Here is a 27,079-nt window from a genome sequence, read left to right as displayed (position 1 = left end):
CGCTGCTGCACACTCAGTGGAGGCAGCTTCATGACAACGCTCCTGATTGCCTTTTGCTTTTGTGTAAAACAAAAAACAGGAAAACAACAAGAACAAAATATTTAGGAAATACACAAACTTATTTATTCTTTAAATGTAGGAAATGTCTATGGCTAGTCCGTCTGGGCTCAGTAGTGAGGAACTTGTTAACCTTGTAGTGTGCAGGGGCACAGTGTCCACCCATGTGCAACGACTTTGAATTCTTATTCGCTGCTGACTGCGGTCCCAAGAATACTGAATAAATGCGCAGCAGTGTGCTACCCTGAGCAGGGAACACGATATCATGGAGTTTCTAACATGGAGCAAGGTGAAGGTGATGCTACTATCTAGGACCGCCCCGCTTAGCTTCAGAGATCAGATGAAATCAGGCGTGGTATGGCCGTAAGCGAGAGGCTTCCTCGATAACAGGGTTCATGTAGATACTGTAACCCATTTATTGTGATTTAAAAAACAATTTAGAGTGAAGGATATTGATTAGTTTCTTCCTTCCTTTTTTTTAATACCGGCACATGACAGCACAGTTATAATGCATACTTAATGCTGCAAAATTCACGTCATAAACAGTTGTGAGTGTTTGCACAAAAACATCTACAGGTGCTCTGTGCATGTACAGTGATATTGATATAACGCTTGAAGAATTTGACATTACTACATCAGTGGAAGAGCTCTTTGCGCAAGACTCACTAACCACCCTATTAGAAAATGAGCTAAAAGAGTGCCTCAGATTCGTTTCAATATTTAAACTGTCATTTGTGTGTTGAAGTGCAAAAGCTTACAGCACCTGGTATTCCCAGGCGGTCTCCCGTCCAAGTACTGACCAGGCCCGACCCTGCTTGGCTTCCGAGATCAGACGAGATCGGGCGCGTTCAGGGTGGTATGGCGTAAGCGAGAGAACGCTTCAGAAACAGCCTTTTATACATGCTGTGATGACACAGTCATGCTTACGTTTTTTATGTTCTGTGTAGAAGTTGAATTCTCCAAACCACGAAAATGTTGGACTTCCAAATCGTCCTAACACACTGTGTGCTCTCTGTCACTTTAACACTGTGCTGTGAGAAACTAACATGTGTTATTATCGTGACGTTACCGCGGGAAAAGCATTTTTGCACCTCAGTGTTGAAGCTGCAGTTAACAACAAAGGTTTGCATGTTTTCGCCGTAACATATGAAGCTTAGCACAATACTATAGTTTAAGCTGTGTGACATTTGCCAAGTATAAAAGGTCTTTTGTAGCGGGCCTCCCTCGCTTACGGCCATACCACCCTGAACACGCCCGATCTCGTCTGATCTCGGAAGCTAAGCAGGGTCGGGCCTGGTCAGTACTTGGATGGGAGACCGCCTGGGAATACCAGGTGCTGTAAGCTTTTGCACTTCAACACACAAACTGCAGAGGGCGCTGCTGCACACTCAGTGGAGGCAGCTTATGACAACGCTCCTGATTGCCTTTTGCTTTGTGTAAAACAAAAAACAGGAAAACAACAAGAACAAAATATTTAGGAAATACACAAACTTATTTATTCTTTAAATGTAGGAAATGTGTATGGCTAGTCCGTCTGGGCTCAGTAGTGAGGAACTTGTTAACCTTGTAGTGTGCAGCGGGCACAGTGTCCACCCATGTGCAACGACTTTGAATTCTTATTCGCTGCTGACTGCGGTCCCGAAGAATACTGAATAAATGCGCAGCAGTGTGCTACCCTGAGCAGGAACACGATATCATGGAGTTTCTAACATGGAGCAAGGTGAAGGTGATGCTACTATCTAGGACCGCCCCCGCTTAGCTTCAGAGATCAGATGAAATCAGGCGTGGTATGGCCGTAAGCGAGAGGCTTCCTCGATAACAGGGTTCATGTAGATACTGTAACCCATTTATTGTGATTTAAAAAACAATTTAGAGTGAAGGATATTGATTAGTTTCTTCCTTCCTTTTTTTTAATACCGGCACATGACAGCACAGTTATAATGCATACTTAATGCTGCAAAATTCACGTCATAAACAGTTGTGAGTGTTTGCACAAAAACATCTACAGGTGCTCTGTGCATGTACAGTGATATTGATATAACGCTTGAAGAATTTGACATTACTACATCAGTGGAAGAGCTCTTTGCGCAAGACTCACTAACCACCCTATTAGAAAATGAGCTAAAAGAGTGCCTCAGATTCGTTTCAATATTTAAACTGTCATTTGTGTGTTGAAGTGCAAAAGCTTACAGCACCTGGTATTCCCAGGCGGTCTCCCGTCCAAGTACTGACCAGGCCCGACCCTGCTTGGCTTCCGAGATCAGACGAGATCGGGCGCGTTCAGGGTGGTATGGCCGTAAGCGAGAGAACGCTTCAGAAACAGCCTTTTTATACATGCTGTGATGACACAGTCATGCTTACGTTTTTTATGTTCTGTGTAGAAGTTGAATTCTCCAAACCACGAAAATGTTGGACTTCCAAATCGTCCTAACACACTGTGTGCTCTCTGTCACTTTAACACTGTGCTGTGAGAAACTAACATGTGTTATTATCGTGACGTTACCGCGGGAAAAGCATTTTTGCACCTCAGTGTTGAAGCTGCAGTTAACAACAAAGGTTTGCATGTTTTCGCCGTAACATATGAAGCTTAGCACAATACTATAGTTTAAGCTGTGTGACATTTGCCAAGTATAAAAGGTCTTTTGTAGCGGGCCTCCCTCGCTTACGGCCATACCACCCTGAACACGCCCGATCTCGTCTGATCTCGGAAGCTAAGCAGGGTCGGGCCTGGTCAGTACTTGGATGGGAGACCGCCTGGGAATACCAGGTGCTGTAAGCTTTTGCACTTCAACACACAAACTGCAGAGGGCGCTGCTGCACACTCAGTGGAGGCAGCTTCATGACAACGCTCCTGATTGCCTTTTGCTTTGTGTAAAACAAAAAACAGGAAAACAACAAGAACAAAATATTTAGGAAATACACAAACTTATTTATTCTTTAAATGTAGGAAATGTTATGGCTAGTCCGTCTGGGCTCAGTAGTGAGGAACTTGTTAACCTTGTAGTGTGCAGCGGGCACAGTGTCCACCCATGTGCAACGACTTTGAATTCTTATTCGCTGCTGACTGCGGTCCCGAAGAATACTGAATAAATGCGCAGCAGTGTGCTACCCTGAGCAGGGAACACGATATCATGGAGTTTCTAACATGGAGCAAGGTGAAGGTGATGCTACTATCTAGGACCGCCCCCGCTTAGCTTCAGAGATCAGATGAAATCAGGCGTGGTATGGCCGTAAGCGAGAGGCTTCCTCGATAACAGGGTTCATGTAGATACTGTAACCCATTTATTGTGATTTAAAAAACAATTTAGAGTGAAGGATATTGATTAGTTTCTTCCTTCCTTTTTTTTAATACCGGCACATGACAGCACAGTTATAATGCATACTTAATGCTGCAAAATTCACGTCATAAACAGTTGTGAGTGTTTGCACAAAAACATCTACAGGTGCTCTGTGCATGTACAGTGATATTGATATAACGCTTGAAGAATTTGACATTACTACATCAGTGGAAGAGCTCTTTGCGCAAGACTCACTAACCACCCTATTAGAAAATGAGCTAAAAGAGTGCCTCAGATTCGTTTCAATATTTAAACTGTCATTTGTGTGTTGAAGTGCAAAAGCTTACAGCACCTGGTATTCCCAGGCGGTCTCCCGTCCAAGTACTGACCAGGCCCGACCCTGCTTGGCTTCCGAGATCAGACGAGATCGGGCGCGTTCAGGGTGGTATGGCCGTAAGCGAGAGAACGCTTCAGAAACAGCCTTTTTATACATGCTGTGATGACACAGTCATGCTTACGTTTTTTATGTTCTGTGTAGAAGTTGAATTCTCCAAACCACGAAAATGTTGGACTTCCAAATCGTCCTAACACACTGTGTGCTCTCTGTCACTTTAACACTGTGCTGTGAGAAACTAACATGTGTTATTATCGTGACGTTACCGCGGGAAAAGCATTTTTGCACCTCAGTGTTGAAGCTGCAGTTAACAACAAAGGTTTGCATGTTTTCGCCGTAACATATGAAGCTTAGCACAATACTATAGTTTAAGCTGTGTGACATTTGCCAAGTATAAAAGGTCTTTTGTAGCGGGCCTCCCTCGCTTACGGCCATACCACCCTGAACACGCCCGATCTCGTCTGATCTCGGAAGCTAAGCAGGGTCGGGCCTGGTCAGTACTTGGATGGGAGACCGCCTGGGAATACCAGGTGCTGTAAGCTTTTGCACTTCAACACACAAACTGCAGAGGGCGCTGCTGCACACTCAGTGGAGGCAGCTTCATGACAACGCTCCTGATTGCCTTTTGCTTTTGTGTAAAACAAAAAACAGGAAAACAACAAGAACAAAATATTTAGGAAATACACAAACTTATTTATTCTTTAAATGTAGGAAATGTCTATGGCTAGTCCGTCTGGGCTCAGTAGTGAGGAACTTGTTAACCTTGTAGTGTGCAGGGGGCACAGTGTCCACCCATGTGCAACGACTTTGAATTCTTATTCGCTGCTGACTGCGGTCCCCAAGAATACTGAATAAATGCGCAGCAGTGTGCTACCCTGAGCAGGAACACGATATCATGGAGTTTCTAACATGGAGCAAGGTGAAGGTGATGCTACTATCTAGGACCGCCCCCGCTTAGCTTCAGAGATCAGATGAAATCAGGCGTGGTATGGCCGTAAGCGAGAGGCTTCCTCGATAACAGGGTTCATGTAGATACTGTAACCCATTTATTGTGATTTAAAAAACAATTTAGAGTGAAGGATATTGATTAGTTTCTTCCTTCCTTTTTTTTAATACCGGCACATGACAGCACAGTTATAATGCATACTTAATGCTGCAAAATTCACGTCATAAACAGTTGTGAGTGTTTGCACAAAACATCTACAGGTGCTCTGTGCATGTACAGTGATATTGATATAACGCTTGAAGAATTTGACATTACTACATCAGTGGAAGAGCTCTTTGCGCAAGACTCACTAACCACCCTATTAGAAAATGAGCTAAAAGAGTGCCTCAGATTCGTTTCAATATTTAAACTGTCATTTGTGTGTTGAAGTGCAAAAGCTTACATCACCTGGTTTTCCCAGGCGGTCTCCCGTCCAAGTACTGACCAGGCCCGACCCTGCTTGGCTTCCGAGATCAGACGAGATCGGGCGCGTTCAGGGTGGTATGGCCGTAAGCGAGAGAACGCTTCAGAAACAGCCTTTTTATACATGCTGTGATGACACAGTCATGCTTACGTTTTTTATGTTCTGTGTAGAAGTTGAATTCTCCAAACCACGAAAATGTTGGACTTCCAAATCGTCCTAACACACTGTGTGCTCTCTGTCACTTTAACACTGTGCTGTGAGAAACTAACATGTGTTATTATCGTGACGTTACCGCGGGAAAAGCATTTTTGCACCTCAGTGTTGAAGCTGCAGTTAACAACAAAGGTTTGCATGTTTTCGCCGTAACATATGAAGCTTAGCACAATACTATAGTTTAAGCTGTGTGACATTTGCCAAGTATAAAAGGTCTTTTGTAGCGGGCCTCCCTCGCTTACGGCCATACCACCCTGAACACGCCCGATCTCGTCTGATCTCGGAAGCTAAGCAGGGTCGGGCCTGGTCAGTACTTGGATGGGAGACCGCCTGGGAATACCAGGTGCTGTAAGCTTTTGCACTTCAACACACAAACTGCAGAGGGCGCTGCTGCACACTCAGTGGAGGCAGCTTCATGACAACGCTCCTGATTGCCTTTTGCTTTTGTGTAAAACAAAAAACAGGAAAACAACAAGAACAAAATATTTAGGAAATACACAAACTTATTTATCCTTTAAATGTAGGAAATGTCTATGGCTAGTCCGTCTGGGCTCAGTAGTGAGGAACTTGTTAACCTTGTAGTGTGCAGGGGGCACAGTGTCCACCCATGTGCAACGACTTTGAATTCTTATTCGCTGCTGACTGCGGTCCCCAAGAATACTGAATAAATGCGCAGCAGTGTGCTACCCTGAGCAGGGAACACGATATCATGGAGTTTCTAACATGGAGCAAGGTGAAGGTGATGCTACTATCCACATTACTGCAAGACTAAAACCAGGTTAATAAAGCTATTTTAACAGCAGGCCTCATGGGTTTTAATTGCAAACTTGACTTTGTAGTCTCAAACGACAGAAATCCTTTTAACTTTCTTTAACCAAAACGACGCCAATATGTAATAACTGTAATAATTCGAGACTTTAAAACAAGAAGTTTTAGGGACTTCAGTTTCAAAATGGCTATTCTTGTTTCTCCCAGAGTGACAAGAGCATCACATCCACTCTTCCATTCAGCTTACTGATTCCTACAACTCTTAATATTCATTACATTATATGTAGATGACTGGATGAGTGGCTGGATTTGAACAGTTCATTGTAAAAGGCAGAATCGTATTTTGCTATTAATTTAGGATATGTAATCACACTATTAACAATAGGTTCATGAATGGAATTGACCTGTTCCTGTTGCTTTTTCAGATTAAAAAAAGGAAATAAATAAGCTGTGCATTGTTCTCCTTTTTCTAACAGCTGTCTGCTAGCTCTCACATTACGAGACATAAATCATTAGGAATTTCAAAGCGATGTGCACATTTGGGTATCAAAAACTGTTTCTCCATTTTTCTCTACTATGTTAAATTACTGCTGTAATTACTAAGAAATCGGGCTGTTTCAAATTTACAAATTTTGCAGTAAACAAATTGTTTTCTGTAGTTTCTTGAAAGGAAAAGTGGGAAGCTAATTTCTTTAAACGAGCAATACCACCCTGATTTTCATTAGGCTTTAAACTTACATTCAATAAAGTCTTGAGATTTAAGACGTTTTGTTGGGCCAGAGCAGTCAGCTATTATCAGACTAGCACTGTGGCAAAACAGCACAGTGACCATGATCAAGATACACCTGCCAGTTTTATGGTGTGTACAGTGTAATAACAGTGCGCTTTCCCATTGCCTATACAAACTACAAAGAGCGCCGACATCCTGGTAACTCTTGTTACCAGGATGTCGTCACAGTACGTACAGGGAGTGCAGAATTATTAGGCAAATGAGTATTTTGTCCACATCATCCTCTTCATGCATGTTGTCTTACTCCAAGCTGTATAGGCTCGAAAGCCTACTACCAATTAAGCATATTAGGTGATGTGCATCTCTGTAATGAGAAGGGGTGTGGTCTAATGACATCAACACCCTATATCAGGTGTGCATAATTATTAGGCAACTTCCTTTCCTTTGGCAAAATGGGTCAAAAGAAGGACTTGACAGGCTCAGAAAAGTCAAAAATAGTGAGATATCTTGCAGAGGGATGCAGCAGTCTTAAAATTGCAAAGCTTCTGAAGCGTGATCATCGAACAATCAAGCGTTTCATTCAAAATAGTCAACAGGGTCGCAAGAAGCGTGTGGAAAAACCAAGGCGCAAAATAACTGCCCATGAACTGAGAAAAGTCAAGCGTGCAGCTGCCAAGATGCCACTTGCCACCAGTTTGGCCATATTTCAGAGCTGCAACATCACTGGAGTGCCCAAAAGCACAAGGTGTGCAATACTCAGAGACATGGCCAAGGTAAGAAAGGCTGAAAGACGACCACCACTGAACAAGACACACAAGCTGAAATGTCAAGACTGGGCCAAGAAATATCTCAAGACTGATTTTTCTAAGGTTTTATGGACTGATGCAATGAGAGTGAGTCTTGATGGGCCAGATGGATGGGCCCGTGGCTGGATTGGTAAAGGGCAGAGAGCTCCAGTCCGACTCAGACGCCAGCAAGGTGGAGTACTGGTTTGGGCTGGTATCATCAAAGATGAGCTTGTGGGGCCTTTTCGGGTTGAGGATGGAGTCGAGCTCAACTCCCAGTCCTACTGCCAGTTTCTGGAAGACACCTTCTTCAAGCAGTGGTACAGGAAGAAGTCTGCATCCTTCAAGAAAAACATGATTTCCATGCAGGACAATGCTCCATCACACGCGTCCAAGTACTACACAGCGTGGCTGGCAAGAAAGGGTATAAAAGAAGAAAAACTAATGACATGGCCTCCTTGTTCACCTGATCTGAACCCCATTGAGAACCTGTGGTCCATCATCAAATGTGAGATTTACAAGGAGGGAAAACAGTACACCTCTCTGAACAGTGTCTGGGAGGCTGTGGTTGCTGCTGCACGCAATGTTGATGGTGAACCGATCAAAACACTGACAGAATCCATGGATGGCAGGCTTTTGAGTGTCCTTTCAAAGAAAGGTGGCTATATTGGTCGCTGATTTGTTTTTGTTTTGTTTTTGAATGTCAGAAATGTATATTTGTGAATGTGGAGATGTTATATTGGTTTCACTGGTAGAAATAAATAATTGAAATGGGTATATATTTGTTTCTTGTTAAGTTGCCTAATAATTATGCACAGTAATAGTCACCTGCACACACAGATATCCCCCTAAAATAGCTAAAACTAAAAACAAACTAAAAACTACTTCCAGAAACATTCAGCTTTGATATTAATGAGTTTTTTGGGTTCATTGAGAACATGGTTGTTGTTCAATAATAAAATTATTCCTCAAAAATACAACTTGCCTAATAATTCTGCACTCCCTGTAGTTCCTAAATCAAAGTCAGTCTTCTGGTGTACCAGACAAACAAAGCACATAATTATAAAAGTTCAAAGATTTTATAAATATACACTACACATTTAATATAAAAATACAATATATACATTTGTGCTATACTAATTTCTGTATTTTTGTAATAAAGCTATTGTGGGACTTGGCGGATGTATGTGCACACGTATAAACTAAACACTTGACAACTATAAAAATGTCCTGAAACTGTCAGCAACAGTCAGTGTAGCAAGCTCACACTTCACAGCATGCTGTCAGAGAAACTCTCGGCTTCTTTCTATGAGCCTCACAGACAAAAGCAGAAGATGGAAGCAAAGGTTTTATGATATTAAGAACAACGCGTAAGAATGGGTGAAAAAAAATAAAGAACAACAAAGACGTGTCATCAGGTTTTCTTGTTGTCGTTTGTTGTTTGCAGCTCAAAAGCTTGTTGACGGAAGTTGCTCAACAGCAGCATCACCTGTGCCATGGCATCTGCCCGCATTTTGTCCGGCAATGTCCGCAGCCCCTTTGCGACCACGATTCCAAAGTAGTGCGACTCGTCCAGCTCGTCCCCTTGCACAGCACACATGTCACGTAATGCTGCCATTTTGGAGCAGTCCAATATCAGGTCTTTTATGGAGGTGGTGGCGTGGTCCTCATCATGTTCCTTCCTTTTATTAGGCCGGCTTTGTGGGGTCGGGGTGATGCAGCGCCGTGTCGGGCTGCCCTCGGACCTGGAGGGGCTCGGCAGAGTTGACTCCATCAACTGCAACGAAACAGAATGGGAAATTACTAGTCAAGGAAGCATCATCAAGCAGTTATTAACCTTACCATAATGACTGTATTGTATGGACCACATCTCCTCCTCATTGGGTCAAGATGAATTTGCAGAAACATATCTGACATGAGGCAATTATTAATAACTATGTTTCCAAAAACTTCTTATAAATCCTAATTCTTTTAATTTCCACATATATTATGTTTATTTCATCATCACCTTGTCAATGTAATGTTACATTCTCCATTTGTGTATGTGTATATTTCCGTTTTTTCCATATGTAAATATGGTTCTGTTAAGTGTTTATAAGCAACCAAGTTTTTGTAATCTGATTATACTGCTATTTATTTTTTATACATGCTATTTAAAAAAAAGCATGATAGAGGACCCACACATGTCTGTGCCAGTCAGGCTAGTCCTGTAAAAGCACTTACTTGTATTTCGCCACCCTGGCTGCTGTTGTGTGGTGACGGTCCAGGGGATGCTGCAGCTGAACTCTGGGATTTATCAGGATACTAAAGGAAAACAGCACCAGTGTAAAAATACTGAGATGCAGTAATACCACCAAACACTTCCGCTATGACTGTACATAGCTAAACATACAGGTGAAGGGGATCAAAACATCACACACAAACAGGAATACTTACAGGGTTAGCCATGTCTTCCAGCACCTGGGCCGGCCCTGCGGGGGAGGATGAGAAGTCTTCGGGACTCTATTAAGGACACATGAACTGTAAATACCCCAAACCTTCTTATAGTTTGTTTATTTTTATTTATTTTATTTTTCTGCACAGCTGGAAGTTATTGCGTCTCGTACCTCTATTGTGTACCTCGTCACGGCATTCCTGTGTTTCACGTACCCGTCCAGCCACGACAGGGACTTCAGCAGCGGAGGGGTTCTCGCTGGTCTCGCTGGCTGGCCGCTTTTGCTGGTGAACTTTTTCTTGGCCCGAACATACCTGTCCCGAAGTTGCTTCCACTTCTCCCGGCATTTGTCAGGCTCTGTCTGGAGGGCGGCTGCTATTTCTTGCCACGACTTGATGCTAACGTGCGGGTTCTTGTAATACTTGTGTCCAGGGTCATAAAGGTTGTGGTGTAACGCAATTTGTTCAGCTAACTGTTCCTCGAAACTTTCGAGCGCTGCCATTTTTGTCAGCTTCCGTGAAGGTTTTCTCTTTCCGGGTCAACTCAGTGTTTCAACCAATCAGCATTCGATCTACGTATAGCGTCATCAACGTCGACTACGTGCTGTTTGTTATGATTATTATTGTTATTATTGTTAATAATAATAATAATAATAATAATAATAATAATAATAATAATAATAATAATAATAATTAATATAGAGATATAGAGATACGATTAAAATGCCTAAATAACATATGCAAATTAAGATTTTTGCAGTTGCATCTTCACGCTAATTTCTGCCAAAAAGGGAAACAAATGAGTGTGATTGTGACCCAACACATCAGAAGAAGAGAGATTTCATAGCCACCCAGAGCAGTCAGAATGGCAGGACAGAAGGGGAATATAAGCAGTGTCTAATCTGGCACTTCCACCCACTCCTTTTTAGAGACCCTTAACGGTCAGATGGAAATACAGCAGGAAGCTTTGTGATACCTTCACTTTTCTCTGACAGGGTCTCCCAATCAGTGTGTGCGACAAGTTTACACTGCTAATAATGGATAAACTGACAGCTCAACCACTGAAATATGGTTAAATATTGATTTTCACTGTAGCCCCTCTGTTACATTTCAAAAGGATTAAAATCATCACTACAGTGTCCACTCTTTCAGGAAACGTGTGTAGTCTGTTTCAGTTTCATCCTTTTGAAAAGCTCCTTCCTTTATCATCAGGATTCATTAAAACAGGAACCACATAGTGATTTCATTGTGTTTGTGATAACCACTAGAACCTAAAACATTGAAAGGAAACAATATCTAAAAACTCTTTTGGGGAACCGGGTGCAATCTACTTGGTTATATTTTCTTTTGACTTTTGACAGCATTTTTAACATTTACTTTTTGTCTTTAGGTTCACTGTTAATTCTTCTTTACTTATATGAAATGAAATGTCTTTTAGCATTTATTTGGGCAGTTATTTTAACTTTAATTTCAGTCGTTACTGGGACACAAAAGAGCATTTATATTGTACAATCAACAGTCAAAGTAAACAAAGTGAATGCTGTAATTAAAATAAAGCACTTTTCTGAATTTAATAAGACCTGACATTTTTAAAAAAAAATGCCTGTAGTACAGTGGTGTAAACAAAGGGAAGCATTACTCCTCTTTATCAGATTTGACTGGAGTGTCCACACATGGGTATGAAAAATGTTGGTCACTAGTAAGTGTGCTGCAATATGAGTTTTTATCTCATAACCACAGGGTGCATATTTCTGAAAACATAAATGAGATTGAGTGGAGCGTTCTCTTGGGTTGCAGTAACACATTATTGTCGCCAGGGGGAGAAAAATTACGTTTTGGGTTTTTTTTTTTTAACTTTCCATTTACTTTCTAAAAAGTACTTTAACTTTGCTTAACCTCGTTTAAAGTTCGTTTTATTGGTATCAAACGCTTCTGTCAGTGCGCCCCAGGGTGGCTGTGGCTACAATGTAGCTTGCCATCACCAGTGTGTGAATGTGTGTGTGAATGGGTGGATGACAGGTTGTGTAAAGCGCTTTGGGGTCCTTAGGGACTAGAAAGCGCTATACAAATACAGGCCATTTACCATTTATCTCCAAAAGTTGAATCTGTTCATCTGGACGTAGCGTTTTGTGGGAGAAACGTTTCGTCACTCATCCAAGTGACTTCTTCAGTCTCAGCTGACTGCAGGTTTCCCCAACCTTTATAAACAGTACATTTGCATAATGACTGAAACCAGCCCACTGAAGGAACAATGGGCTGTGAGGTCAGTTCCTTAATCATAATTATGCAAATTCCCATGACCATTGATCAACAATCACTGACCAAAACCCACTGATCAAAGCCCGCTGATCAATGGCCATGAGTACCATTCACAGAGAGTTGGGGAATGGCTGCAATCACAGCATTGTAAGATGGCGAAAGATGTACCCTTAGGCCCCCTCCTCGATTCAGAGATGGTCTTTCCCTTTTCACGTAAATGGCCTCCTTGACTCCGCGCTCAAACCAGCGTTCTTCCCTGTCCAGGATGTGTACATCCTCATCGTTGAAAGAGTGTCCACTGGCCTGTAGGTGTAAATAAACTGCAGAGTCCTGGCCTGATGAGGTTGCTCTTCTGTGTTGTGCCATCCGCTTCGCCAGAGGTTGTTTGGTTTCCCCGATGTATAAATCCTGGCAATCCTCCTGGCACTTAACAGTGTACACTATGTTACTCTGTTTGTGTCGGGGGACCCAATCCTTGGGGTGGACCAGTTTTTGGCGCAGCGTATTTTGGGGTTTAAAAGCCACAGAGACCCGGTGTTTAGAAAAAATGCGTCTCAACTGTTCCGATACTCCTGACACATATGGGATCACTACAGGTTTTCGCCTGGGCAGCGGTTGTCCTTCTCTCCTGGATCGGCTGGAGCTTTCTTTAGGTGCCTTCCCAGCTTTGACAAAAGTCCAGCTGGGATAACCACATTTACTCAGGGCCTTCTTGATGTGCTGTTCTTCTGCCTCCCTGGCCGCTGTGTCAGTGGGGATGGTGTTCGCTCTGTGTTGTAGCGTTCTGACGACACCCAGTTTGTGCTCCAGTGGATGATGAGAGTCAAACCTTAGATACTGATCCGTATGCGTAGGTTTACGGTACACGTCAGCTTTTAGATGTCCCCCATTACTGATGGAAATCTCACAGTCTAAGAAGGCTAACCTGCCACTTTTCATATCCTCCCTGGTGAATTTGATGTGTTGGTCCACCGAGTTAATGTGATCTGTGAAATGTAGTACGTCCTGAGATTTGATTTTCACCCAGGTGTCATCCACATATCTGAACCAATGGCTTGGTGGTGTTCCAGGGTAGGATAGCAACGCCCTCTTTTCCACTTCTTCCATGTACAAATTGGCCACGATGGGTGAAACTGGGGAGCCCATGGCACACCCATGTTTCTGCCTGTAGAACTGACCCTTGTATGTGAAGTAGGTGGAATGAAGACACAGTTCCAAAAGCAAACACACTTGGTCGATGCTGAGAGTGGTCCTGTTGCTGAGGTTGGTGTCATCCTGTAATCTCTTACGGACTACCTCCAACGCTTCCGTGACTGGGATGCAAGTGAAGAGAGATGTAACGTCGTACGAGACCATGGTTTCATCTGCCTCCATAATGACATCTCTCACCTTCTCAACAAAATCCAGGGTGTTCTGGATGTGGTGTTCAGAGCTGCCCACCAGCGGGTTGAGGATCGAAGCCAGAAACTTGGAGATGTTATAGGTGACCGAGTTGATCATGCAGACAATTGGTCTTAAAGGTGCACCCTGCTTATGTATTTTCGGTAAACCATACAGACTTGGTGTAGACTCCCCTGGGTACAGCCTGTGGTATGAGGTCCGGTCGATAGCCTTGTCTTGTTCTAACTGCTTCAGACAGTCTATGACCCTCTTCCTGTAGCCACTTCCTGGGTCTCGTTTCAGGGGCTCATAAGTATTGATCAGTGTTCTTTGATCAGTGGGTTTTGGTGAGTGATTGTTGATCAATGGTCATGGGAATTTGCATAATTATGATTAAGGAACTGACCTCACAGCCCATTGTTCCTTCAGTGGGCTGGTTTCAGTCATTATGCAAATGTACTGTTTTTATAAGGTTTGGGGAAACCTGCAGTCAGCTGAGACTGAAGAAGTCACTTGGATGAGTGACGAAACGTTTCTCCCACAAAACGCTACGTCCAGATGAACAGATTCAACTTTTGGAGATTTACTTTCCTGGATGATTGAGAATGCATCAAGACCATTTACCATTTACCATTTATGGTGATTATCCAACAATATAACAACGTTGTGGGTGTTAGTTTTGTACAGAGGCATGTCCGGGTTGAGGCGGGGTCTCCCACCCTTCTTTCACTTCCATCGTTTTTTTTCGCCCTGTCCTGTTCAGTGTTTCTGCTAGCTTAACTGTTTATGCTGGCTCGTCTAAACTACTGTGCGTTTGGTTTTTGACTTTAAGTTTATCTGGCACGTTTCTCGGGACTTCCGGCCTGGAGTTTTCGTCGTTTATGACCGTTTAAGTGACGAAGATGTGGCCTTCAGAGACGCTAATCGTGTGGCTCGGCTGTTTGTGTGTCCTCCTAGCTGCCGTGTCTCCTTCAGTACATGCGGGTAAGTCTGCTGTCCTCTTGAAGGACCCTTGAAGCAGCTCGATTTGTAGCACATAGTGAAAACTGTGTTTTGCGGATTAGGTGGGTGTTTTTTATGGCGTTATTTTTGTGCCACTATTCTGAGCGCACGTTAAAAAAAATTGAGCGCACGTAAAAAAAAAAAATGCAGGTGCAAGTGTTGCATTTTGAGGAGAAATTTCGAGGAGAAATGTAAATAAAAGCTGAGAAATACTTTTTTTTTTTCCACAATGATGCGTCTTGTACATCATCTTATTATCTTTTGGGAGACGCCTGTGTCATTTCCAGTCAAAAAATAACTTGCTAGTTGAATAAAAGTAACTTTAAGTCAAAATTTGCCAGGGGTATGAATAATTATTGGCTTGACTGTATGTATGATTTGTATCACCTTCATGTTTCCCTCTCACCACATATCCAAACCGATATCATGACCAGCAGCTTTTACAGCTGTGGCTCCAGCAAACAGCTGATACTAGAAATTATTATTAAATAAATTCTAACAACAACTTATCAAGCTTGAACGTGCTGCTGTTGTTTAGCGCGACATCAGCTGGTTTCCTCTTTCTGGCGCAAAGTGGGCGATAAACAAACAACAGAGAGGATCAGCTGATCGTTGATCAGTTTCATGATTGAAGTAGCAACAGGAGAGGGAGGGGGGAGAATGAAAGAAGAAGAGGCAGCTGTGCAGCAAAGACACAGAATAACTCCAGCTTTGTCTTTTTCATTCTCCCTGAAGTACGGGACCAATCGCGTTCCTTTTCCCCTCAATACGGATGTATTGTAATTGGTCCAGCCCAGAGTTGATCATGACCAATTGGCTAATCCACCACCTTTCATTGTTTATACCGTTACAAAAACAAACAAACAAACATAAAAATGAAAAATCACCATCGGCCCACCGGGCAAGTGCCCGGTATGCCCAATGGCCAGTCCAGGTATGCGGTCAGCTGGTGGGTAACAGGGATCTCCGAAAACATTAGAGCACTTATGCAAATATGTGATGTCTTGATAAATCGAGCTGATATTTGAAGTTTACACAGCACCATTCTCGCATGAAAATATCTTAAAAGTTTATTTTGTGACCCAGAAAGATTAATATTTCAAACTCCGCCACTCTGTGTTCCTCCGCCACTGCCTCGTTTGAGTTTTGGACGAAATGGATTCTGGGATATTGCATTTCGTCATTTCGAGCTGATTGGAGACCAAAACAGCCAATCAGATTTTTTTGCATCCCAGTCTGTGATTGGCTGGTTTTGTGGCACAAATATAACGGTGTACAGAAAGAGTTGAACGCGCACGGGCAGAAATGTTGAGAGTGCAAACAACACATTGCGAGCAAGTGGAAATGCAAAAACTGTGCGAGAGTTGCTGCTATTGTGTGTGTATATGGATAATAGCAAACACTATGAATTTTGTTCACTCAAATTTAGCTTTTCTTCGCTCAAAATAAATTTCTCCTCAAAATGCAACACTTGCACCTGCATTTTTTTTTTTTTACGTGCGCTCAGAATAGTGGCACAAAAATAACGCCATACTTTTTATGAAAGCTAAATCGTAGTTTAGTGATTTTCCCTGTTTGTGACCCCACCCAGTGCAAACCGGCGTTCACATAGTGTTTTCAGCCAATTTCTTACAGTTAACAATAGCCAGCACACCAGGACTGAGTCCTTATAGACTCCAGAATAGAGGAGGTGAAGTGGAAGCTACAGCTGTAACAGGATGTGTCACACAACAGTGATAAATAAGTCAGGATTAGTTAGCACACAATGAGACAGACAGCAGCGTGACACAGCAGCACGATGCATGTTTGAAATGCCAAAGCGGTTTTATAGAAACGTGTAGTATGTGTGCAGTTTAGCTTTATTCAGCATGAAACTTTCACACTAGTTTAAGGAATGAGTCACCTTTTCCAGTCACTAATAGAAGCTTTAAAGTATTTTATCTGATCATTTATCCTGGCAGATACTACAGTCTATGGAAAAGTGGGAGGAGAAGCTGTCCTAACACCACCTGAGAAGGTCTCATGGTCAATGAACAGTGAAATGAATCAACTATCGTCAGTTTGATGGTAAGCTGTGTTAGCGGTGCAGTGGTCACATCTTTGATTATCAGTGATGAGTTAAAGGTAACAGTATCATATATGTTTGAAGATCGTAGCCACCTGGACACTTCCACTGGTGTGATGACGATCAGCGGACTGTTATATGAGGACAGCAACAGCTACACACCCGAGATCAACAACAGGCGACTCTCTCCAGTTCGCCTCGTCGTCCTCTGTAAGTGGATACATTAAACTGTGTTCAGCTTATCAAGTAAAAGACTTAAAATGTTTAGTATGTTACAGCAAAACTAATGAAAGTGAATCACATGATGAATTTTCCTGTTTCCTTTTCTAACAACAGCTCCCGTCCCTGCACCCAGTGTTAACAAATCCTGTGATGAGAGCAAATGTGACTTGATCTGTGAAGGAAACACAGCCAGAGCCACTCCAGTCAACTACACGTGGAAGTCAGATGATCCTCGGATGCATGTTTCATCTGGGAGACAATATACTGTTTATAAGGTAATATATTTAGACTTAAGAAAAATGTGAAGACCTTTTCTCTGTGGGTTCAATAATATTAACTCTTTCACTGCAGTCCCAGATAAACAGTTTAAGCAGTTATGAGGTCAGCTGTGAGATACAAAACCCAATCAGCAAGGAGAGAAGTGAACCGATCACCATCTCTTCAGACTCATTCTCTTGTGAGTTATTGCCATAAAGTATTCCTTTCAATCTCATTAATGCTGCACATCACCAACTTTGAAAAGCCACTTACTGCTGCTGTTGTTTTTTTTATAGCATCTGGAGGAGGTCCAAACATTTCCATGGGAGTTACAGTGCTTGTGGTGTTTTCTACAGTGACTGGGATAATGACTTATTCCTTTTAGATTTTGTATCACAAACAAAATAAGAGAATTACATTTGAAAATACTAGATAACATTGTGACAAAGTGGGTGAGAACACCGTTTGTCTATATTCTTGGTTAACATTCTTGTTTTGATTTAACCATATTTCACATGTAATCTGCAATAGAATAAAGCTTTGATTGATTGATTGATTGATAGGCAAACATCTACTATCCCGGGTTTGTTTATGTTTTGCACTTTTACAGATTACATAATATAACATCTTGGTTTATGTCAATTCCTACAAGTTTGTTAAGTTAACATGTTATTTACTTCAACTAGTGATGGGTCCTGCAACACTGACGCACCGACACATGTATCAAGCTCACCTAGCGAAGCCTGTATCCGTGCATGCGTCACTTTAAGAAAAAGTCACGTGATCGATACAGCTGCTGTATCGCTCATTGCCAACGAGCCAAACTGTGTTTAAAAAGTACCGCATCCGTATCTGCCAACGGAATGAGTCGCCACAAAAAAACAACAACAAAAAAACCCACAACTCTCCATAACAAAATGGAGCCCGAAAGAAAAAGAAATGTTTCTGCTGTGTGGGATCATTTTGATCTTTTAACTGCAAATAACGTAATAGTTTGTCTTTGTTTCAGTGTAATCTATCAGAATAGGAAAAACAGCAATGTGAGTTGAAGTGTAAATTATTTATTTCATTTTATGCAGGTTAAATGTCGCATCTGTTCTGCAGAGCTTTCTTACACAAACAAAAGCACCTCCTCAATGTTTAGGCATTACAGAGCCAAACATGAAAATGAGGAGACAAACACACCGAGAATGAACACAGGTCGGCCTATATTGACACTGAACAGCTTTATCATCATTTTTTTTTTATTAATATGTGTTTTATTATTTTCAAATCAGCATCTAGGAAGACTGTTCTGGACCAGGCAGTCCTGAATTTTATTATAAGGGACTGCCAACCCCTTAGTATTGTGGAGAGTGTCGGACAGAAACATTCCAAGATCAGAGGATCCTTTAAGGTACTGGGGGAATAGGAAGACATCTTATCAGAACCTTTTCCACCTGGCTTTGCAGTTTTTGTGTACCCCAGCTTCATCTGTGCCTGTGAGTTTTCCAAAGCTGGGGAAATTGTGTCAAAAAAACGCAATAGACTGAATGCAAAAACATTGGATAAACTTATTTTTCTGAATAGAATTTTATAATAAACTCTGAGTCAAATGGGTAACATTACATTCACAATACTGTGGAGAGTTCAGTCACGGAGGAGACAAAGGTTTCTTTGGGAGCACCCGTTTATTTACAACCACTGCCGCTACCTCCCTCCCCAGCGCAGCAACCAAACATAAAAACAAAAAAAAAGGGCGCTCTCTCACCGGAAACAGTCGCCGAGAGAGCGCGTCACTCATCACCATGACAACAGCAAACAGAACTATAATAACAAAACCCCAAAACAGCCCTGACCCGCTACAATACTTTCATTTTAATTTTCACTTAGTGTCATTCACAATATATTTTATAGATGTCTACAATATTTGAAATGTAAAAGATATAAAGTGATTCCATGGAAAGTACAATACCTTACAGTGTACAAGTACGACTAGATCTTTGAATCAGTGTCTGTTGTGAGTCTCAAGTAAGTTGCCTGCAATGATATTTAATGTCCAGCAGGTGTCAGTATGGAGCAAAACAGCAACACTGTGTCGACACAGTATCGATACAGTTTGGGGAATGTGCTGAAACGCTACACGAGGCCTCATCTACCCATCACTAACTTCAACTGTTAATTTGTATTGTTTAGAACTTACTTTACCTACCTGTCTTCTAGCAACAAAAGGAGGAAATGTAGTTTTACTTCCTGCTTTATACCTTCTGGGTTCATCTGAGGTCACAGGAAGAGACCAAGTGCAGGAGGGGAAGAACTCTCGTAATTTAATAAAGTTGATTTTAGAGTGTTTATGGATAAATAGATTTATTGTTGTAGTATGTATTGATTACACCATAGAGTTTATGTTGCCAGTAAAGAGTAGTAGAGGTTTGAATATAATTATGTTCATCTTACCTACCTACGGAATGGAATAGTCCAGAGGAGAAATTGTTTGGTTAAGTGGACTATTTAAACAGAAGAACTCAGGTGTATGAGAAGAAAGGTTCAGGTCAGTGTAGCTGTGTGCAGTTTGACCTTAATTTCCGTTGATTTAAGTTCAGTTATGTTTATTTGAACGGAGTTAATTTGGAGTTGAGTTTCTTATTTGTTTCTTTGTAAATATTGTTTGGGTCACACAATGGTGAATAAATCACTTGCTACACTGGACAGCATCAGTCTCCTGCACTTCTTTGACCGCTTAAGTCAAGTCCTACCACAAACATATATCCATCCAACACATACATTTCAAGATTATGTGACAGTGATAGAAAATGTACCTTTTGTAAATATGAACCTGAAAGTGTAACTCATTTGTTTTATGGCTGTTCATATAGTGCTACATTTTGGAGAGAACTTGAAAATTATATACTGTGCAAAACAACATACAAAGTCAAAATTGAAGGGAAGAACATTATCACTTATTTTAAAACCAAAAAAAAAATTTATGTACCATTGTCAATCTTTATATCGTCATAGGGAAATTCCACATACATAAATGTAAATTTCAAAACTCAACACCATTATTTAATGTTTATTTAATTGAAATTGAATATTGCTTAAACTCTCTTAAATTAACTTCAACTAAAAAAGGTTTATCATTGATTGACATTCATTCAGAATTTTTTAACAAATGAGCTGTCACAGATTTTCAAGTACAAAGCTATTATGAAGTCTGTCACATCCCTCTTTTTTCCCTTTATTTATTTACTCTATTTACCCTTCTTATTTTCATTGTACTGCTTATTGTTACTCTTATTTGCCCTGTATGTCTACTGTACAAACTGAAGTGGAATGACTGACTGTTCACTTTACAATTTCAAATAAAGTTCTGAGAAAAAGTTATCATTGTTATTATTATTGTTGTTGTTGTTGTTTATTTCATTTAATTTTAATTAGTTCATGTAATTTTGTTTTATATATTTTGACTTATTCTCTGTAATTCACAAATATAGAGATACAATAGAAGAAATGCACAATATCATTAAAATGCATAAATAACATTATGCAAATTAAGATTTTGCAGTTGCATCTTCACGCTAATTTGCATTTTAATTTAATTCAATCAATTTTTACTTCAGTGTTTGTTTAAAGTAATATTTTATACCAGTTTCGATTCAATTCTGGGACCCCTGCTCTGCACATTTACTTCTGGTGTAATAACATTTGTTTATCAATGGTAGGTAACTTGTTATATCAAATGCACTATTTTCATTGAGTAGAATGTAAATCTAGGCTAGTGGTGTCTGATCCTACTGTATTCGGCTTTGCAGGTTTACCAGTGATGTGGTTCAGAAACACAGTGCCCTTATGAGCCAACAGAGGGAAACAAATGAGTGTGAAGAAGAAACAAAAACCACAGAAGAGAGATTTCATAGCCACCCAGAGCAGTCAGAATGGCAGGACAGAAGGGGAATATAAGCAGTGTCTAATTTGGCACCTCCATCCACTCCTTGACATTTAGGAAGCTTTGTGATACCTTCACTTTTCTCTGACAGGGGCTCCCAATTTACACTGCTACTAATGGATAAACTGACAGCTCAACCACTGAAATATGGTTAAATATTGATTTTCACTGTAGCCCCTCTGTTACATTTCAAAAGGATTAAAATCATCACTACAGTGTCCACTCTTTCAGGAAACGTGTGTAGTCTGTTTCAGTTTCATCCTTTTGAAAAGCTCCTTCCTTTATCATCAGCGTTCTCTTAGGTTGCAGTAACACATTATTGTCGCCAGGGGGAGAAAAATGACGTTTGGGTTTTGTTTGTTTTTTTTAACTTTCCATTTACTTTCTAAAAAGTACTTTAACTTTGCTTAAGCTCGTTTAAAGTTCGTTTTATTGGTATCAAACGCTTTATGGTGATTATCCAACAATATAACAACGTTGTGGGTGTTAGTTTTGTACAGAGGCATGTCCGGGTTGAGGCGGGGTCTCCCACCCTTCTTTCACTTTCATCGTTTTTTTCGTCCTGTCCTGTTCAGTGTTTCTGCTAGCTCGTCTGAACTACTGTGCGTTTGGTTTTTGACTTTAAGTTTATCTGGCATGTTTCTCGGGACTTCCGGCCTGGAGTTTTCGTCGTTTATGACCGTTTAAGTGACGAAGATGTGGCCTTCAGAGACGCTAATCGTGTGGCTCGGCTGTTTGTGTGTCCTCCTAGCTGCCGTGTCTCCTTCAGTACATGCGGGTAAGTCTGCTGTCCTCTTGAAGGACCCTTGAAGCAGCTCGATTTGTAGCACATACTGAAAACTGTGTTTTTGCGGAGTGGGTGGTTATTTTTATGAAAGCTGAATCGTAGTTTAGTGATTTTCCCTGTTTGTGACCCCACCCAGTGCAAACCGGTGTTCACATAGTGTTTTCAGCCAGTTTCTTACAGTCAACAATAGCCAGCACACCAGGACTGAGTCCTTATAGACTCCAGAATAGAGGAGGTGAAGTGTGGAAACTACAGCTGTAACAGGATGTGTCACACAACACGCGATAAATAAGTCAGGATTCGGTAGCACACGATGAGACAGACAGCAGCATGACACAGCAGCACGATGCACGTTTGAAATGCCAAAGCGGTTTTATAGAAACGTGTTGTATGTGTGCAGTTTAGCTTTATTCAGCATGAAAATTTCACACTAGTTTAAGGAATGAGTCACCTTTTCCAGTCACTAATAGAAGCTTTAAAGTATTTTATCTGATCATTTATCCTGGCAGATACTACAGTCTATGGAAAAGTGGGAGGAGAAGCTGTCCTAACACCACCTGATGGTTCTGTGTCTGGCCCCATCACACAAATCTCATGGAAAGAAGGTTCTAACAAAGCCATGGAGTGGGAGACAGGTGAAATGAATGCAACAGGCTATCGTCAGTTTGATGGTAAGCTGTGTTAGCGGTGCAGTGGTCACATCTTTGATTATCAGTGATGAGTTAAAGGTAACAGTATCATATATGTTTGAAGATCGTGGCCACCTGGACACTTCCACTGGTGTGATGACGATCAGCGGACTGTTATATGAGGACAGCAACAGCTACACACCCGAGATCAACAACAGGCGACTCTCTTCAGTTCGCCTCGTCGTCCTCTGTAAGTGGATACATTAAACTGAGTTTGGCTTATCAAGTAAAACACTGAAAATGTTTAGTATGTTACAGCAAAACTAATGAAAGTGAATCACATGATGATTTTTCTAACAACAGCTCCCGTCCCTGCACCCACTGTTAGCAAATCCTGTAATGAGAGCCAATGTGAGTTGACCTGTGAAGGAAACACAACCAGAGCCACTCCAGTCAACTACACGTGGAATTTAAATGATACTGGGATGCATGTTTCATCTGGGAGACAATATACTGTTCATAAGGTAATATATTTAGACTTTAGAAGGTGTGAAGACTTTTCTCTGTGGTTTCTATAATATTAACTATTTCACTGCAGTCCCAGATAAACAGTTTAAGCATTAAGTTAAGCTGTGGAATAAAAAACCCAATCAGCGAGAAGAGAAGTGAACTGATCACCATCTCTTCAGACTCATTCTCTTTGACATCTTGTGAGTTATTCCCATAAAACATTCCTTTCAAATTCATTAATGCTACAGGTCACCAACTTTGAAAAGCCTCTTACTGCTGCTGTCATTATTTTACAGCATCTGAAGGAGGTCCAAACATTTCCATGGGAGTTATAGTGCTCATCGTGCTGCTGGGTTTCGTCATATTGCTGGTTGCCTTTCATAAATGGAAAACAGGTGACAAAATAAATACTGTCTTTCATCAGCATATTGATATTCAGCAATAACAGTTAACATTAGTATTAAAGCCTTATCTTGCACACAGGCCTGTTTTGTGTGAAATGTGATCCCCCCGCCCCCCCAAACTCATAAGCTCAGATGCTAGCAGAACATTATAAAAATGTCCTGTCGACCATGAAATGAACCTCAATGTAATTCCAAATTATAACATTTAGAAAGAAGACACTTTCATACAAACAACCCGCACGTGTTCAGTCTTTGTACTGCCATGAACTTCAACATTCATCCTGCTAAATGGCACCAGTAGAGTCTGAGATGTAGCTCTTGGGTTTTTTGGAATTTCTCGTCTGACAGAGATGAATTTGTTCGGGTGGAAGACATACCTGAATGCTCCAGACCGACACACCACTAAAACCTCAGTATTGCTGATGATTGATTAATTAGTGCATTTGGCAAAGAGGGTTCATCCCAGTGAGTACCAAATAAAGTTGCTAGTGAGTATAGGTTTTATTGAGCTTCATTTGAGTTTCATTTCTGATTGATAATGGTGGATCGCTAATCTAATGCTGTCATTTTCTTTTGATTTCTTCCAGGAACGTGGTTTTTTGAAAAAGGTAAGAAGTCTAAAACAAAGTCCTTCCTAAACAAATCTGAAGCTGGAAAGTAAACATTTACTTTTTATTTGCTTAATTGTATTTTATTATTCACTTTGTCAGTTACTCTCTATTTTAAAATGGTGAATTAGTTATCAGTACTATCTGATACTTTCGGTCAGTTTAAAAATGCATCACATGTGATTCATCTTTAGACTAGAGTGTTAGTTTTACAATCCACAGGCCAGTGGTGGATCTTGGTAACAAGAACAACATGGAGAGAGGCGACCACAGTTTGTGTTGTGTGTAAATGATCTCAGAACGTGACTGAAGGAGCATTTCTGTTCAGTTTTAGCTCTAATGTTGAAGCCATCACAGCTGAATCTAATTAACATTAACAGAACCAGCTGGCTTCAAGAAATGCTGCAGCGTTTTAGTGAACGTGGATGTATTTTTAGTCCAAAATCAGATTCTCTGATCAGGCAATGAAATGCAGCATAATTATAGCATCATCAAGAAAATATTGTCCTTTTTTATGGTATAAATATCAAAGTGTTGGCAGCTCAGTGATGACTGCGAACAATAAAACAAAGACTGGTGTCTTTAACTGTCCTTTGCTGTAATTCTCTCTGCAGAGTCCATGCCGTGGGAAGGAGGTCAGTAACATATTGATTATAGTCGCCTTTTAAAAAAAAAAAAAAAAAAAAAAAATCAGTGTCTTTTAGAAAGTAAAACTCACTGAATACCTGTGGTTCTTCTGTGTGCTGTTTCTTGTTAATGTCATTGTTGTTTATGTTTTGTTTTGGGGGGTTTCATCCACTTCAGATTTCTGGAGGAGGGATGAACATCAGAGTAAGTTTCAGCCACACTGTGGTTCATAAATTTTATTTATTTTTTTGTTCACAGTGGGGATTTTTGTGGAATTAAAAGCTGATGTCTATATTTCTGTCATTAAAATAACAGGACAAGCTCATGCGGCTAACGGCACCACTGCTCAAAAACAAAATGAAAACCCTGAAGGTAAAACTGTCTCTACTTAAATCCATTTACAGCAGTAAATCACTCTGGGTATAGACTTGATAAAGGACATGTTAAGCACATCTCTAGCTCCATAGTTTGATCTTGGACTCTGTGAAAGTTGCTTTGACTGACTCACAGCTTTAAAAATACTGGGACCTGAATCGGTGTTTAATTTAATTTAAAACTTTGGCCATATTTATAAGGCCTTCACCTTCAGCTTTTTAACACCTGTGTCTAACTTTTTTCTTCTTTGTCTTCTTTTTGAAATCTGTCAGAGGAGACGCCAATGACAAACCGCCAAACCACACAGCAGTAAAACAAGTTTTACTTGTTTGTTTGTTTTTTATCTTTCTAGAGACTTAAGAAAATGAATCATGTAATATTTTGAAGTTATTTCCATCAGAAGAAGAATACAATTTTGTTCACGACTCTACTTTGTTCTTCGTGTACCCTGCATTGTTACTGTGAACACATTTAAAGCGGAGAGGAAATACTACATGTATAAAGGCTGATTTACAGCATCGAGTCCTACTCTTAAAAAACTGACTATGAAGCTGGATTTATTAATAATACTACTACTAATAATAATAATAATAATATGTGTCTAAAGTTAAAGTTTTTAGTGCCAGTACGGAAAGTGATGTTATGTGGTTGGTTGGTTGGTGCTAATAGACTTAAATTAGTTTATGTTGCTTCTGACAGCTGCAGTGAGTTTTATGTTAAAGTACCAAGGATATATTGTCCCCTTTCACGCTCTGTCTCTTAAGCACTAAGTGGTCGTTCATTATTGACTAGCTGCACTGAAATATGGGAATCCACCTGTTAGCCATATTGTTAGGGTTTGTAGAGCACTTTATAAATGAGCAGAGCTTGGTCGAGTTAGGTGGACTAGTGATTTACAAGGATGAGAAGCTTAAGTCTGACACTGTCACCTTTGTCTTTGATTTTTCCTCCTTTGGTTGGATGTAGACACACGGCACACAATCAGCTGGCAGAGCAGATGTTCAGAGGATGTGATTAGTGTGATGTGCATACTTACTACATTACTTACTAGATGTGAAAAAAAAAATCAAAACGCACAATAAGTGAAGGAGAGCGTAACATGGAGGGGGGCGGGGGGGGGGGGGGTTATGATTCATCTGTGAAATCACAGCTGTGTGGAAACCTCAGTGTCACGGTTGGTGGGGCTGATCTGACTTTTCAAGTGGAAAATCTGAGTTGAGGATGACAGTCTAGAGTAGGGCTGCATGGTGTAAATCAGCCATTATAAATGTAGTGTTTCATGTTCACTTTAATCTGATGTTTAATCTGACATGAAACTATTGTTTTTTTGTTGTTGTTTTGTTTTGTTTGTTGTCCTGCTTAAAGCTGCTGAAGTATTTTAATCACTAGCATTTACTATTTAAAACACTACAGATGTAGTTAGATGTAAAAAGGTAACTTGAATGAGATGTAACAGGAGTCAAGCTTTAAGCAGATCTCCAAGATTTTGCATAGAGGCTAAAAAAATTCAAACAATAGCAGGAAACTCAGCAAAGTGCCATTTCCTGTGATTGACTGCGTACCTGACACCGAATGGCACATCAACCACGTTAAAGAGGAACGCTGGGGGATGATTTATTATAAGAGCCAGGTGTGGTGCAGCCTCACAGTGTGGTGGGGAGGCTGTTAAACTGACAGCTTGTGGGGGGGAAAAGGGACGCCATTGTTTGGTTTGGGGCACAGGGTCAAACAACAGCCAATGCTTTGTACAGTTAATGCATATGTGTGCGCTTCTGGGAAAATTGAAGCTTGGACAAAGTTACAGGTTTTCTATTTACGTCTTATTATTTTTATTAATTCTTCTTCGAACATGAATCTCATTTGACTTGTCTTCTGTGTTTCACTGAATTTTACAGTGAATAATTTTTGTAACAGTTTTTTTTTTTTTTTTTTTGTCTCATTCCAACCTACTGTGTGTGCGG

General features: G+C 40.8%; 3 protein-coding genes and 8 non-coding genes across 11 annotated transcripts; 6 read left to right on the top strand and 5 right to left on the bottom strand.

Moving 5' to 3' along the window:
- Window positions 1-808: 808 nt before the first annotated feature.
- Window positions 809-926, bottom strand: LOC112843974 (5S ribosomal RNA). Its single transcript, XR_003216541.1, has one exon. It is a non-coding gene; the product is annotated as a 5S ribosomal RNA (ribosomal RNA).
- Window positions 927-1,283: 357 nt separating this feature from the next.
- On the top strand, window positions 1,284-1,402 carry LOC112844003 (5S ribosomal RNA). The gene has a single exon (XR_003216558.1). It is a non-coding gene; the product is annotated as a 5S ribosomal RNA (ribosomal RNA).
- An 838-nt stretch (window positions 1,403-2,240) lies between these two features.
- LOC112844026 (5S ribosomal RNA) lies at window positions 2,241-2,359 on the bottom strand. Its single transcript, XR_003216581.1, has one exon. It is a non-coding gene; the product is annotated as a 5S ribosomal RNA (ribosomal RNA).
- Window positions 2,360-2,717: 358 nt separating this feature from the next.
- LOC112844002 (5S ribosomal RNA) lies at window positions 2,718-2,836 on the top strand. Its single transcript, XR_003216557.1, has one exon. It is a non-coding gene; the product is annotated as a 5S ribosomal RNA (ribosomal RNA).
- Window positions 2,837-3,675: 839 nt separating this feature from the next.
- LOC112844025 (5S ribosomal RNA) lies at window positions 3,676-3,794 on the bottom strand. The gene has a single exon (XR_003216580.1). It is a non-coding gene; the product is annotated as a 5S ribosomal RNA (ribosomal RNA).
- A 358-nt stretch (window positions 3,795-4,152) lies between these two features.
- LOC112843998 (5S ribosomal RNA) lies at window positions 4,153-4,271 on the top strand. Its single transcript, XR_003216553.1, has one exon. It is a non-coding gene; the product is annotated as a 5S ribosomal RNA (ribosomal RNA).
- Window positions 4,272-5,110: 839 nt separating this feature from the next.
- On the bottom strand, window positions 5,111-5,229 carry LOC112843965 (5S ribosomal RNA). Its single transcript, XR_003216532.1, has one exon. It is a non-coding gene; the product is annotated as a 5S ribosomal RNA (ribosomal RNA).
- Window positions 5,230-5,587: 358 nt separating this feature from the next.
- On the top strand, window positions 5,588-5,706 carry LOC112843992 (5S ribosomal RNA). The gene has a single exon (XR_003216547.1). It is a non-coding gene; the product is annotated as a 5S ribosomal RNA (ribosomal RNA).
- Window positions 5,707-8,691: 2,985 nt separating this feature from the next.
- Window positions 8,692-10,615, bottom strand: LOC100700689 (transcription factor Adf-1). Its single transcript, XM_003458084.5, has 4 exons — window positions 10,241-10,615; window positions 10,071-10,136; window positions 9,858-9,938; window positions 8,692-9,411 (listed from the first exon to the last, which is right to left on the bottom strand). The coding sequence occupies exons 1-4, from the start codon at window positions 10,568-10,570 to the stop codon at window positions 9,049-9,051; spliced, it is 840 nt and encodes a 279-aa protein (XP_003458132.1). The 5' UTR covers window positions 10,571-10,615; the 3' UTR covers window positions 8,692-9,048.
- A 6,149-nt stretch (window positions 10,616-16,764) lies between these two features.
- Window positions 16,765-17,807, top strand: LOC102077016 (carcinoembryonic antigen-related cell adhesion molecule 7-like). Its single transcript, XM_005463073.4, has 5 exons — window positions 16,765-16,775; window positions 16,858-16,983; window positions 17,110-17,270; window positions 17,347-17,452; window positions 17,550-17,807. Exons 2-5 carry the CDS (start codon window positions 16,890-16,892, stop codon window positions 17,636-17,638), a joined length of 450 nt encoding a protein of 149 aa, XP_005463130.1. The 5' UTR covers window positions 16,765-16,775; window positions 16,858-16,889; the 3' UTR covers window positions 17,639-17,807.
- A 3,758-nt stretch (window positions 17,808-21,565) lies between these two features.
- On the top strand, window positions 21,566-26,017 carry LOC100700956 (uncharacterized). The gene is made up of 11 exons (XM_005463074.4): window positions 21,566-21,956; window positions 22,475-22,636; window positions 22,719-22,844; window positions 22,958-23,118; window positions 23,193-23,304; window positions 23,401-23,499; window positions 24,096-24,116; window positions 24,731-24,751; window positions 24,921-24,947; window positions 25,059-25,115; window positions 25,391-26,017. Exons 1-11 carry the CDS (start codon window positions 21,875-21,877, stop codon window positions 25,429-25,431), a joined length of 909 nt encoding a protein of 302 aa, XP_005463131.2. The 5' UTR covers window positions 21,566-21,874; the 3' UTR covers window positions 25,432-26,017.
- Window positions 26,018-27,079: the final 1,062 nt, after the last annotated feature.

Source organism: Oreochromis niloticus, linkage group LG23 (genome assembly GCF_001858045.2).
Source record: "Oreochromis niloticus isolate F11D_XX linkage group LG23, O_niloticus_UMD_NMBU, whole genome shotgun sequence".
Classification (NCBI taxonomy): Eukaryota; Metazoa; Chordata; class Actinopteri; order Cichliformes; family Cichlidae; genus Oreochromis; species Oreochromis niloticus.
This window is presented reverse-complemented; position numbering and strand designations above follow the sequence as displayed.

Bases quoted from the DNA above. Each gene is read 5' to 3' on its own strand.
- LOC100700689 (XM_003458084.5), bottom strand. From the start codon at position 10,570: ATGGCAGCGCTCGAAAGTTTCGAGGAACAGTTAGCTGAACAAATTGCG. The intron at 10,137-10,240 runs GTACGAGACGCA...TGTCCTTAATAG, and splicing joins TGACGAGGTACACAATAGAG to AGTCCCGAAGACTTCTCATC. The intron at 9,412-9,857 runs GTAAGTGCTTTT...GTTTCGTTGCAG, and splicing joins GCCAGGGTGGCGAAATACAA to TTGATGGAGTCAACTCTGCC.
- LOC102077016 (XM_005463073.4), top strand. From the start codon at position 16,890: ATGACGATCAGCGGACTGTTATATGAGGACAGCAACAGCTACACACCC. The intron at 17,271-17,346 runs GTAATATATTTA...CTTTCACTGCAG, and splicing joins GACAATATACTGTTTATAAG to TCCCAGATAAACAGTTTAAG. The intron at 17,453-17,549 runs GTGAGTTATTGC...TTTTTTTTATAG, and splicing joins CTCTTCAGACTCATTCTCTT to CATCTGGAGGAGGTCCAAAC.
- LOC100700956 (XM_005463074.4), top strand. From the start codon at position 21,875: ATGTGGCCTTCAGAGACGCTAATCGTGTGGCTCGGCTGTTTGTGTGTC. The intron at 22,845-22,957 runs GTAAGTGGATAC...TTCTAACAACAG, and splicing joins AGTTCGCCTCGTCGTCCTCT to CTCCCGTCCCTGCACCCACT. The intron at 24,948-25,058 runs GTAAGTTTCAGC...TTAAAATAACAG, and splicing joins GAGGAGGGATGAACATCAGA to GACAAGCTCATGCGGCTAAC.